This window comes from Carex rostrata, chromosome 18, assembly GCF_964058835.1.
Source record: "Carex rostrata chromosome 18, lpCarRost1.2, whole genome shotgun sequence".
NCBI lineage: Eukaryota > Viridiplantae > Streptophyta > Magnoliopsida > Poales > Cyperaceae > Carex > Carex rostrata.
Window position 1 is genome coordinate 4,093,753 of NC_135935.1, and position 13,987 is coordinate 4,107,739.

A 13,987-nucleotide genomic window follows, 5' to 3' on the forward strand; every position below is an offset into this window, starting at 1 on the left:
ATTGGCAACTCATTTACAAACATTGCAAATGCTATTCAAATTTGTTTATTTGAAGTGACAATAATGTATAGTTATTAATCTTACAACGAATTAACATATAACATTCTGTGAAGACCGATCCATATGGAAAACGGTTCTATTTCTTGTTGAAAAAATCAATCACCCAGACAAGTGACATTGAATTGGAGACGAACAAAATTAACAAATTAAATCGGATAATAATGATATTCATGTGCTACGGCTACTTCAAACGCATCTCTTCTTCACCTTGACCAAGCTTCCTACAAAATTCCAGCTCCATATATACTATATTCGTTGTCAAGTAATGGAAATAAATTAAACAGTCTCATTCTATATGTATCGTTGTCTCTCAACTAACGCCTGCGTACTACTTTGAATTCCATATAAGCTCATTAATTCTTCCCTTCACACTTCACTCCCTCAAACCAAATTGGAAACTTCAAAATTTTTTTTTTTTTTTTTTTTTGACAAAACTTCAAAATACCTAGTAGTGTATTGCATATCAAAAGCGCAGTGAATTAAGTCATGAAGATATTCCAACTTCTATTCTTAGCTTCTTTTTTTACCATCTTTTACTCGGGCGCAACAGCACTGAATGAAACCTACTATGCTAGCATATGCCCCAATCTTGAGAGCCTCGTTCAAGGCGCTGTTAGAGGGATGATGTCAACGACGAACATAGCTGCTGCCGCAACCTTACGGCTCTTTTTTCATGATTGTTTTGTTCAGGTAGTTTTTTCTGACACAATAATTAAGATATAATCTGCACGTAATACTAACATGTCTGTGTCTGTGTGTGTGTACATGTTAATTAATCAAACTTCCCATATTTATGTAGTAAATATAAAATTCCCTACAAACTGGATGATTATTGATCCGGCTTAGTAAAAATAATTTTCCATAACATAAGCGTGTCTTTTTTTAACATGACGTAGGGCTGTGATGCTTCGATCCTAATCCAAAACGCAAATGGAGATGATGAACTGCACAACTTTGATAATCAATTCCTCAGAGCTGATGGATACAGGACGATAATGGCAGCAAAGGCTGCAGTTGATGCAGATCCACAGTGCACCAACAAGGTCTCCTGTGCTGATATAATAGCTCTTGCTGCTAGAGATGCTGTCTTTCTGGTAATAATTTCTCTAATTGTTCTGGATGGCAATAGCAAGAAATGAGTATGTAATTAGGCTTAATTTGTTTTTTATATATGTATGTCAGAGCGGTGGCCCGACATGGAAAGTGGAGCTCGGGAGGTACGACGGGAAGATTTCAACATCAAGTAGCGTCAATCTGCCTGGACCATCTGAAAATTATGACCAACTCATGAGCAGATTTTCTGTCCATAACCTAACACCAACAGATCTGGTTGCACTTTCAGGTTAATATTTCTCTGTGTACTATATACCCAATTACTTGAAAAATATCGATCCATTTCCAAGTTGCATACCAATTAATGCTAACTAATTAACTTTCTGAACTTGGTCGTTGCTAGGCGCACATACACTCGGTGCCACCAGCTGCTTCCATATCTACAGCCGTCTCTATCCAACACCCGATTCATACTTGGACCCAGGGTTTGCAATCCAACTACAAGGCCAATGCCCTGCAGCGCTAAACGTGAATCAATTCATCTTCTTTGATAATAGTGTTGTCACTTTCGATAATGATTATTTCAAGGTGCTGCAACAGAAGAAGGGACTCCTCTTCTCCGATGAGGTTTTGTATGTAGACAATAGGTCATCAAGCATAGTCGATAAGTTTGCAACTGATCAGAGTGCGTTCTTCACTGCATTTGTTAATTCCATGTTGAAGCTTGGTAGAATTGGTGTCAAAACCGCTGTCGATGGTGAGATTCGCAAGGATTGCCATTTCACAAACTGAGCATGTTGATCTAAGATTTGTAAATTGTTTGTTGGTTTTCTTGCGTACAGTTTCTGGTTTCAGCTGATTCAAAGTTTAATAATATGTAATATAATTGTTTTCATTTTTAGTAAAGTTGGAGGTCAAGCCACCCAATTATTTAATATTCACAAAGAATGTTTTTTTCGGATTTCAAAGATGCAACCTTCCACACGGAGAGCATTGCCTTTGCCACGTGGTTCTCATGTAATATAATTGTTTTATTTGTTATGGTCATGGTTACAGAATAATAAAATTGATTGTCTCAGTTCCTTCTAGCTTCCTCCCCGAATTTACATTTATATAATTTAAGTGTTACATTGAGTTCCAAAGAATAAACTCAAGCACATTTTCAGTTCTTACGCCAAAAACAGCGTGAAGATAAGTTTTTTTAATTAAACATCACTCTCATATGGGAATAGTGGCGTACTTGTAATTTATAAAACAAAAACAAAACTGTATCAGAGCTTTCTTCCAAATTTAAATAATAAAATTACAAAAATGAGTAATACGTACATCAACAATGATGTTGTCTCTATTGTTATAAATTATTATTGTTAAGTTGTCTAGACTCTGGAGTTTGCACCCATACACTTGTTAATTGTTATTATACAAAAATCGAAACAAATTACAAGGAAGATCAGAATCGAATCTGGATAGCATCTGACCTAAATAATGGATGTGGTTCTATATTTGGATCTAATATATTTATTATTATTTTGGTGTGCAAATCTGGGTCGTCAGTAGAGTATTAATTATACCCGACAAGGGTATACCCTACCCTACCCGCCCGTGCCCGCAGCCCGGGTATGGGTCGGGTACTCGGGTACACGGGTACGGACAAAAAAAGGGTCGGACCTGTTTTTTTAGACAAATACCCGACCATACCTTACCCGACCATACCCGTACCCGACCTTACCCGTACCCGACTTTACCCTACCCGGGTACCCGGGTACCCGTCTACCCTTACCCGTACCCGTACCCTTATACCCGACCCAATAATTCAAACCCCAAATTCAAATTTCCCCCCCAAATTCAATTTAATTTCTGTTTTTAAAATTCTGTTTTTTAATTTCTGTTTTTAAAATTTTGTTTTTATTTCTGTTTTTTAATTTCTGTTTTTAAAATTCTGTTTTTATTTCTGTTTTTTAATTTCTGTTTTTTAATTTCTGTTTTTTAATTTCTGTTTTTAAAATTCTGTTTTTATTTCTGTTTTTTAATTTCTGTTTTGTAATTTCTGTTTTGTAATTTCTGTTTTTAAAATTCTGTTTTTAAAATTCTGTTTTTATTTTCTGTTTTGTAATTTCTGTTTTTAAAATTCTGTTTTAATTTCTGTTTTTTAATTTCTATTTTTTATTTATATTTATATTTATATTTATATTTTATTGTTTTAAAGTAAAAAAAAAACGAAAACAAAAAAATCAGAAAAAAAACAGCAAAAAAAAAAAAAATACCCGTACCCGTACCCGCCCTACCCGTCAAGGGTACACGGGTACGGGTATAGGACGGGTAGGGTATGGTTTTTGAAAAATATACCCGACATACCCTTACCCTTATACCCGTCCTACCCGTCCTACCCGTACCCGAGACGTACCCGTACCCGCCCGACCATTAATACACTAGTCGTCAGGTGACTGAAACTCTGCATATGTTAATTAGTTAGTCCAAAAATTAACCCCGGTCGATTTCATTTAATTGCTAGTTGCTACTGGTAGCATTTCTGTAAAATTTAGCAAACCCCGGCCATTTAATTATCATGAATTTCTTATTTCCTTGTACCGCCAAAACAGAATTATATGTAGCTCTTTGTTAGATTGAAATAAACTAACAATAATTGTAATCTGTAAATGCAAGTAGGAAACAATAATTGTCAATGAGTTGATCTCATTGGCCTTAGAAAATATAAAGGGTCCAAAATCAAAATGGCGTTATTCATGCATGCAGTTTCAATCATTGACTTATTCAAAGAAATTAAATTATTGTTATCATGGACAAATCCGAGTCTTTAAAGGAAAAGTGGGAGACTCAGAGAAAGCTACCTTGACAGCAAGTTCTGCACCGATGACTCGATGATAGGGGTGTAAACGGATCGGATATTATCCGATTTTATCCGGAACTGAATCCGAAAAATTATCTAAATTATCCGATCAATATCCGTATCTGAGAATATCTGTATCTGTATTCAAACAATTATAAAGAATAAGAATACAGTAAGACTTTTAACTATCTGTATCCGACCGTTTACATTTTTAAACCACAACAAATGTGTTATATGTTCTTAAATTGATTTAATAAATTGCATATTATACCAATAATTTATTAAATTGTATATAGATATATATTTTGATGAACAATATATAACACTATGACATAATTAGTAACTAATATTTTAATAATATAGTAGATATTTTGTAACCATGAAGCTAATTATGAAAAATCTCTGTATCCGTCCGATATCCGATCTGTATCCGTAACATTTAATATCCGAGACTATCCATATTTGTATCTGTATCTGAAAAATTATAATAAATACGAATACTGTAAGATCACTGTCCAATCCGTATCTGACCGTTTACACCCCTACTCGATGAGATCAGCAAATAATATATTAATCTAGTCTGAAATAAAGCTGTACCACAAGCTATGCATTTTATCTTATTTTTAAAAAAATAGGTCAAGCAAAGGATGAATTAACAACTGCGAAGCAGAGAGACGTACAATTAGCCAGGTCCTCTTGTCGCAGCAGTACCGCTCTGGCATCCCCTGATGTTAACTCATTAGTCTGCAAACAAAAAATAAAATAAGAAAGAGAGAGATAGAGAACGAGAAGACAATAAAAATATCTCCTATGGCCATCCAAAGTCACACACCGCAAACATATTTATTCAAAACAAGTTATGTCAAAGACCGGTTCAAACTAATAATGGGGACAAATTTCAGAAAGCATCTTTAATAAGGATGATTTTAAATTGAATTGTATATGTTGAACAAGAGTTGAATTATCATCAAACATCGATTAGAAAGTATATAAAATATAATAGAATTCAAATGACTTGACTTAGAGTGCAGGGGCGAATTCACCAAGTGAATGAGATCAATTGATCATATTTATTTTTAAAATTTATATGTTTGTACATGATATTTTATAGTTTAGAGTAAAATACTTTTAGTACTGTAAAATTAATTCTCATATACATATGAAAATTTTATATGATTGATCTCATTATGTTTTTTATCTCATACCTTGAAAGTCTAGCTCCTTTTTTGACTAAGTGGATATGACATCTCTACCTTTATTTATGGTTCTATTTGTTTTGGAATTCGGGTGATCTCATGGGCATCACACAAAATTTGGCCAGATACAAGGTCAGAGTCATCCGATCTACATCAAGATTTGTGCAGACAATTAAGTATTGTACTTATCAAGTGCACACAAATTTTGATGAAGATCGGATGGCTCCGACCGGTATGGGACTAATCGTTTCGTTTTAGTTAAAAGTTAAAACCGAAATAAAATAGGAAAACTAAAATTTTATTCGATTTTCAAAAATACAACTGAGATAACTTATCAACCAAATTAAAATCGAACAGAACAAACGCAACTAAATTTTTGTTTGTTCGATTAAACCAAAATAAGAATATTAATCATAAAAATAAATATTTTTTGTTAATTTTTTTGAAGATGGATTTAAAAATTATGTTTGGTTTGGTCTAGCTTGTTTTAAACTGAATCAAACAATATAGATTATGTTATAATTTTTTTTTAAATAATTAAATGTTTGATTCGGATGAGGGACAGATTTTTAAATTTTTACTTGATTCAATCTAACTGGTTTTAGAATTATCTAAATCGAACCGAACCAATCCAAGTAACAGGAAATACCAAACCGTTTAATATGAGCTCTCTCACTTTGATTTAAAACCAATTAAAGCAAACCCAATGAACACCCTTACCGATCAGACATCCGCCCACACTCCAATTTGATTTACATTCAATCAGGATCCATATCCACCAGCTCATACATAGTCCTTGCTATAATCTTACGAGCCATCCTTGTTTTACTGATTGTTTCATGTCATAGTAAAATATTACCCAAATTAACCAAGAAAACAATAGACATATCCCAACATCCAAGTTCTTGACAATAATGTCTTTCCAGAAAATGAGGCAGCTAGAGACTAGTATTTTCATGTAGACATCTACCTTAAAAGATGTTTTTCTTTTCGCCGGATATATATGAACATAAAGTCTGCAGAAGTGTCACTAAAGTCTGGTAAAGTATGTTACAAGTAACCAGGATTTATTTACTCAGTCGTCAATACTAAGGTGAAAATATTTGACTAAACTGATCTTTCCTCATCCCATAACAGGAATGGGATCGTTACGAACCAGAAACTGCACCGGTCCTTACCAAACTACTGATTTTCTTTAAATGATGGAAAAGTAATATTTTATATGTTTCTTTTGAATTTCAATGATCTCAGATTTAACCAAACTAGCGATGTTTATTTATTCAATTTTAGATCGGATAAGAATATCTGACACTCTATGCAGGGGCGGACGCACGATTTATGCCAGAGGGGGGCAAGAATCAAATTCAAATAGTTTATCGGATTCAAACCCATTAACTTATCGGGTGCTAAATAAAAAACAGTTAATATAATAATGGTTATATTCTTAATTACCATTAATAAGGCCGACGTGTGTAGGAGATAACTTTTATCAGGAAATGTGAAAGGATTATACATGTTTTGCCTCAATAATTTTGGGAGAAATTATTTGAGGTTCACCTTACTAAAACTTTCATGGAACAAGTGATCGTCTTATGCCTAATTTGCGCCAAATGTTAGTCCAAGAAAGATTTATCAATCCCACTGAAATAATTTAACAATCTATTCATTAACCTCTGTAATTTCTTCTTTATTTACCAATCCCACTGAAATAATTTTCCAGATAAGTACTAACCTCGAAGCAATATAATATCAGTATGGCATCCAACTCGCTAATAGAGAGAAGTGAAGAGAGAGAAAGGAGCGACGAATAATTTGAGAATTTCTCAGAGGCAGCGGAGTCAGAGATCAAATTTCTCAATTTCTTCGATTTTTTGCATTTGAATTATAAAACTGTGGATTTAGCTGGAGGGGAGGGGGGAAGCGTATCCTCTGCGGAGCTGTGCGGTGGTTTGATCTAGTCCGTTCGTTTCGAATCAGACGGACCAGATCAGATCTTACCCGAATTTTAAAAAAACTCAAAATTTAGTGAACCCTTAATTCAGCCCGTCCAATCCGAAACGAACGGACCAGATCAAAACTACCGCACAGCTCCGCAGGTAAAACCTCCGCAGAGGATAGCGTTTCGGGAAGGGGGGAGGCAGTTTTTTTTTTTTGTACCACTCTGAAAAATCGGAATAAAATAAACACCATCCAAAAATTCCGAATTGAGATTCCGCCACGTTCGCGTAGTGGATCGCCGACCCGTTCGCGTAACGGATCCGCGGACTGACCCGCTAGCGCCATGACCCGCCAGACTGACCCGTCCGCGTGGTGGATCCGCGCACCGACCCGTGCGCACGGTGGATCTGCGCACGTGGTAGAAATGCATAAATCCGGCTCCGCAGGCCATTTTCCCTGTCCCTGTCCGTCCCTGTCCCTGTCTCCGCAAAACACAGGTATTTTTCTTTTTTTTTTAATTAAAATTTGTTATTTAATTTTTTATTTAGTAGTAGTAATTGTATAAATGTTTGTGTAGTTTTAGTTTTAGTTTAGAATATCAAATATTTGTGTAGTTTTAGTTTTAATTTAGAATACCAAATATTTGTGTAGTTTTAGTTTTAGTTTAGAATACTAAATATTTGTTTAGTTTTAGTTTAGAATACCAAATATTTGTGTAGTTTTTAGTTGGTATATTTTTGTGTAATATTTGTATAGTTATTTTATTTAAGTAGTATATTTTTTAGTAGACAAAAATAGTAGAAATGGATCAATTTAGACAAAAATAATATTTGTGTAGTTTTTAGTTGGTACATTTTTTATTTAGTTTAATTTAGTTGTGTACCAATTTAGAAATGGATCAATTTAGGAATGTCCAACAATGGTAATATATTATTAGACCAAAATTGTTATATTTAGACCAAAAATGGATCACATTGTTATATTTAGACCAAAATTGAGTAGAAATGCATCAAATCATAAAATTATCGTTATGCACTATTGTATGGTTTTACCAATTCATCCAAGAATAGTGATATATTATTGGATTACCATAAATATTTGTATTATTGTTAGATTTGTACTGTTCCTGAAATTATTGATAGAGGCCAAAACTGACAAAATTGATAAATTTAATGTTAGTATGGCGTCAACCAGCGGTAGTAATGAAAACCGTACGCAAGATGATTTACAGCTGGATTTATCACTGGCCCGTACCATATTTCCAAATATGACGAAAGAGAGTATCAGCTCTCTTTGCTGGTATAAATTCGAGGAGCACAAGATGAGGAACGCATATGTAAGCGATACGCTCCTGCGTTGAAGAGTTTGGGTCTGTGGCATGTTTCACAGCTGACCCTCATTGTTGCAGATGCCGCTCTTCTATCTGCGTTGGTCGAGAGGTGGCGGCCGGAGACACACACATTCCACTTGCCCGTTGGAGAGATTACGGTGTCTCTTCAGGATGTCAGTTGTATCTGGGGACTGCCTATTACTGGACAGGCTGTGACGGGTGTGGAGTACGGGTACTTCACAAAGGACGTTGAAGAACTGTTGGGACCCAACCTGATGAAAGAAAGGTCTCTCAAGAGGTCGAAGGTTGCATCAAAAAACGACATCAGTATCCCGCGTTTGCGGGCGGCATTCAAGTAAGTTGCATTTTTTTAATAGTAAGTATTTGATTGTGATGCTTCAGACTCTGTACTAAATTAGTTCGTATTTGTAGTGGAAAATTGGAAGAAGAGGCAGATGAGGAGAAGATAGATCGGTGGACACGGGCTTACATCATGGAGCTGTTCTCTTGCTGGTTGTTCCCAGATTCCTCTGGGAACACCGTCCCTACTTATATGCTGCAGTGGCTGAGGGACTTGGCAGACCCTCCACAGATGAATTGGGGTGCTGCAGTTTTGGCATGTCTATACCGAGCCTTATGCATTGCGTGCCGGGTATAAATTACTCTCTATTCTTTTTGTAAATAAATTGTTTTCTCTTATTGCATTGCAAATAACCGCAACTTGTATGAAAATAGGTCGAAAAAGCTGGTCTGTATGGACCGATTGGTCTACTTCAGCATTGGTCGTGGACGAGATTTCCATTTGGTCGTCCGCAACCACAAGAGGATGGTTGGGCTCCAAACTGGGGTCATCCAGACGGGGAGACTTGTCCTGCGTATGCCCAGAGATTCTATGCTAAAAAGACCTTTGTCGCCACCCCTCACGGCAAGCCTTCTGGAGTTTGGTTTTTCAGGACTCAGTTCGAGCAGATGACTCCAGATCTACATGTTGAGTGGAGGCCGTATGATTTTCGCGTTGAGGTTTTCGAAGAAGATGAAGAACCTTACTCTTTCCTCACAAAACTTCCTTCGATCTGCAGTTGTGAGCGAGAATACTGGTTTGCTCAGGTGCGAGTTATTTTTCTATTTTATAGTTTACAATTTCATTATCGTACTGTAGTTTAAAATTGAAACTTAGACTATGAAAATATTTGCAGGTACCGTTTATCTACTACCAGGTTGTTGAGCATTATTACCCTGGACGGGTAATGAGACAGTTTGGTATGGCCCAGTATCTCCCAGTCTCGGATCCTATCACAAAGGACGCGTGGTATGAACTTCACCAACCGTTATGCACAACGGTGGGGAAGAATTGGCGGACGGAGCACGCCTTACATGTACAGCGACTGGAGGATATGGCCCAGGATGACATGGTTCCTGATATGTATCAGGTATATGCTTTCGAGGAGTGGGACCAGCAGTATCGACAGTGGTATCAAGAAAATTGTGCATTTACAGTGTACATGTTCGGTCAGATGTCAGAGATCAACAAAAAGCCGCTTCATGTACCACGCGACTCGACATCTCCTCACTACGGTTTCATCCCTAGCGGTGGTCCGGCTGCACAGATTGTAAGTTTTTTATATTATTTTATATTATTTCACTACATGTACGGTAATCATCTTTTGAAATATTGATCAAATGGTTTATTCGCAGGTACTTATGAATATCAAGCAAGTGCTGAGAGCTGCAAGATATGGGATCACAAGAGGCTGGAAGAAGATAGGTAAGATTTTGTTGTGCACATCTGCACCTCCGGTAGTCGTCTGCTAAATTGCTGGTTAAAATCACCACATATCCAGCCCTATTGCTGGTTAAAATCACCACAAGATACAGAAGAGTTCTTATAAAACACAAGATACAAATTGCTGGTTAAAATCACCACATATCCAGCTCTATTGCGTATTTCCTCTCGCATTCCTCTCGAGAGTTTCTCTACTGGTTCGGTGACCCCTTCGCCGTCCTTCCAGTACATCCATCCACATTTGGATCCGGTTGTGCCGTCTCCTACCCAACTTCACTAACCGATGTTCTGGAACTAAGAGATCTCCTTCGTGCACTGGCCAATCACATTGATTGTCATACACATGAAATTCACCACTCCATGTGTCGATGAGTGTTTAAATGTTGTAATAATAATTGACGAAGTCATTTGGATTCAAGTTCCTGTAATGTCAATACACTAGTAAGTAATACTGTCCTTAATATGAAATTTCAAATTAAAAAAATATATAATTTTACCTTAAACGACACACCACCATTACATGAACACATGGTATTCCACCCATCTGAGGCTTCTGGCACGTACATTCCACCTCATGGTCGTTCTTCAGAATTACCTTGTACCTGCAGTCGCTTGACGTGTGCACCCATCTGCCATTCTCCATGTCAAAATTAATCTTTTTCGCCATGTGAGGTCACCATAAACTCATTATGGCCGAATGGAAGCGTTGACATTTTTTTAGTCTTCTCAATGTGCTTATCCAGCTTCTTATGTACGCGAGTGGAAAAAAGCTGACCTGCTGCCTGCAATTACACAGCCGTCTCTCTTCTTTGCTCAAACCAGCTGACACACTTGTAGAATGTCTCCTCAATGATTGCGGCAACTGGTAACCTACGATAATTAAAAATTACAATTAATTGAAGAAAATATTAATAAAATATAGGAGGATTACAATATACAAACCTGCGAGAAGTTTGGAAGACATGGTTGAGCGATTCAGAACCATTGCTAGTCATTATTTCCCAACGAGATCCATCATCCATAGCTTGATACACCTTCCATGGCTTAGGCGGTTCTTCCTCGTCATTTTCATTATATTTGCCACATGTATCCAAATAAGCCAACCAAGCAGGATTTCGCCTCCCGATTGCATCAAGTCCTTCTTACAATCTTCTACTCTTTTTCTTTTTAACCATGACCTTGAAAAAAGTGGAAGCTACCTTATCCTTAGTGTGCTTTCCAAAATTCTCAAACACATGTTGAGAGCAGTAGCGATGAGCACACTCCCCTTTCTCCTCACACCAACCCAAATCATCTTGAATAAACACCTTTTTAATGCCCTTGTGTCGGTCAGATACCACACACATGTATCTGTTTCGCCCAATTACAAACTCCCGCACCCACTTCATGAACCATCCCCAATTCTTAAAATCCTCATTCTCTACCAGTCCAAATGCTAACGGGATTAACTGGTTCTCTACATCATATCCGGTTACAATTAACAGCTTACCCTTGTATCTGCCAGACAAGAAACAAGCATCGATACTGATGACGGGTCTGAGGTGACCGACTGCGGCAATACATGGTCCCCATGCCCATGCTGCTCTCATGAAAAAACGATACCCTGGCTTAGTGGTTGGCTTTGAAACAATTTTATATTGGGTTCCCGGATTTGCCCTTTTAATTGCCTCCAACAAAGGGACAATCAGCCCGTAAGACCCCTCCCAACTACCAAAGGCCCGGGCAATTGCTAACTCTCTACCACGCCATAATTTATTGTACTTTGGAACGATGCCCTCGTACCTTTCAGCGCATAAGTCAGCGACTGCCCGGATAGAAATATCAGCATTTTTTCCAATGATAATTTTATACAGTTGGCGACCATAGCGGACGTCAACTGTGCATGATCTAACCTGGATGCCGATGCGTGACATGTGTGCTTAGCCACATTCTTCGTGATGGCCCAAGTATTACCAAAGCCTGTAGCCCTCGCAACCAACGCCCACCTGCACCGGGCGCTAACACACTTGTACCTCAGCCTGGTAGTATCGCTGTGTGTATTTTTAATCTCCCTATTTTGTTTGATGTGCCAGTGGTTAATTGTATATTTCATCTTATCCTTGCTGTCATATGTCATCCCCTCAGACAATTCATGTATTTCTCCCTTTTGATTTACAAAAGAAACAACAAAATTTAAACAACAATTTAATAATTTTATTAAAATTAAATAAAAATTAACAAACATACCTCAGAAGTCGCAAAAAAAGAGCTATCAGCCTCTTCAAACCCTGATGTGTCATGAAATTGCTCAAAAAAAGAGCTATCAACCTCTTGCATGGCCTCCTCCAGCTCGGCAGCTCTAGCATATAGAGCTGTGATCTGATCAACCCTGTATCGACCGCCTCCTCCTCCTCGAGAATTGTCGTGGCCGGACCACTGTTGGTATGTTTCCATAGCGTCTTGAGCTTCTCTGTCTCTTTCACGCAAGTCGCGTCGGTTGTGATGCGGGGTGCGTCGAGAGGTGGTTGTGCAGGAAGAGCTGTGTTCCTGTGGTAAGAGAAAAATAAAAGAAAAAGATACAAATTAAAATCTAGATTAGCTAAGATAAGCAAAAATCTAGAAAATGATAGCCGTCCCCGGCAACGGCGCCAAAAACTTGTTCGCGTGAAAGCGCAACGCAAGTTTCGGTACGCTTGGGGGCGTACCTTTTAAAACCGCGGTTACACCTTCCGATTAGGGTTGCAAGTGTACAACCCTATCGAGGAGTATAATCGGGTATCGATCCACAGGGACGGTTCCTTTATCTAGATATTTACTTATCTCGACTAAAGACTAGAAGTGAGAAAAAGGGGTTTTGGTGTTTAATTTTCCTAAGGAATCAACTCAAGCAATCACACAATGATATAGAATAGTAGATGTGCAAGAAAAGGTATAAACTGTGTTTTGATTTGGGATAAAAGGTGTTTCAAGGGTTTCAGACTTCATCTCTGATTTGCCTCTAGTGGTACGGCCCTTACCAAGTTGGTACGGCCAGGCCGCACCAACCTGGTATGACCAAGCCGTATGGGGCTTGGTACGGGTAGGCCGCACCACTCTTGTAAGGGCCGTACTGGTTTACCAGAACAGAGCTTACAAGTTCGAGTTGATGCATTTCTTGCTGGTACCTCGTATTAAACTCTTGATAAAGGTTCAATTGACCATACCTAAGGTTCCTAAACCTCAACTCTCGTTTGTTGGTTCAAGATCTAAGTTTTGGATTCAATTCTTCACCTTCTAGGGTTTCTAAACCTCAACTCTCGTGTTTTGGTCCAGATCCTCTAGTTGATTGATTGGAGATCTAAGGTAACCTCTAATCTGTCGATTAGAGGAGAATTCAACCTTTCGGCTTCAATTCGATCAAGTCTACCTAAAGGGATTGGTTTGGTTGAGAGAAGGCAATGGTCACATGACCTTGTTAGGGTTGATCTACCACTATAGGCACACCACATGCAATCACAGAAACACAAAGCAATCAAGAAAAGCAAATTCACAATCAATTCAATCACAAGAGTTCATACAAGATCCAAATCAAGAAAAGCAACACAAATCAAGAAAATCCATCTACAAACCCTAGAAACGAAAGTCTACTACTCACAAGTCATGGATCTGTCCAGATATACAAGAAAAGAGATAGAGAAAGTCATGAAAGAACTAGATTGAAGATCGGGAATGGAGAAGGTGTAGATCCGTCGATTCTCGCCTCTTCCTCTTCCTTGATCTTCTCTTCTTGCTCCTTTGCTCTCTTTCTCTCTTTCACTGAG

At 37.7% G+C, this 13,987-nt stretch overlaps 1 protein-coding gene across 1 annotated transcript; it reads left to right on the forward strand.

Annotated features, from left to right (window-relative positions):
• Positions 1 to 495: 495 nt before the first annotated feature.
• Positions 496 to 2,010, forward strand: LOC144569732 (peroxidase 45-like). Its single transcript, XM_078320201.1, has 4 exons — positions 496 to 750; positions 957 to 1,154; positions 1,243 to 1,402; positions 1,517 to 2,010. The coding sequence occupies exons 1-4, from the start codon at positions 547 to 549 to the stop codon at positions 1,903 to 1,905; spliced, it is 951 nt and encodes a 316-aa protein (XP_078176327.1). The 5' UTR covers positions 496 to 546; the 3' UTR covers positions 1,906 to 2,010.
• The last annotated feature ends 11,977 nt before the right edge of the window (positions 2,011 to 13,987 follow it).

What these genes read in the sequence shown, in the direction of transcription:
- LOC144569732 (XM_078320201.1), top strand. Translation starts at nt 547, where the DNA reads ATGAAGATATTCCAACTTCTATTCTTAGCTTCTTTTTTTACCATCTTT. An exon ending in TTCATGATTGTTTTGTTCAG is followed by an intron (nt 751 to 956) that starts GTAGTTTTTTCT and finishes AACATGACGTAG; the next exon opens with GGCTGTGATGCTTCGATCCT. An exon ending in CTAGAGATGCTGTCTTTCTG is followed by an intron (nt 1,155 to 1,242) that starts GTAATAATTTCT and finishes TATGTATGTCAG; the next exon opens with AGCGGTGGCCCGACATGGAA.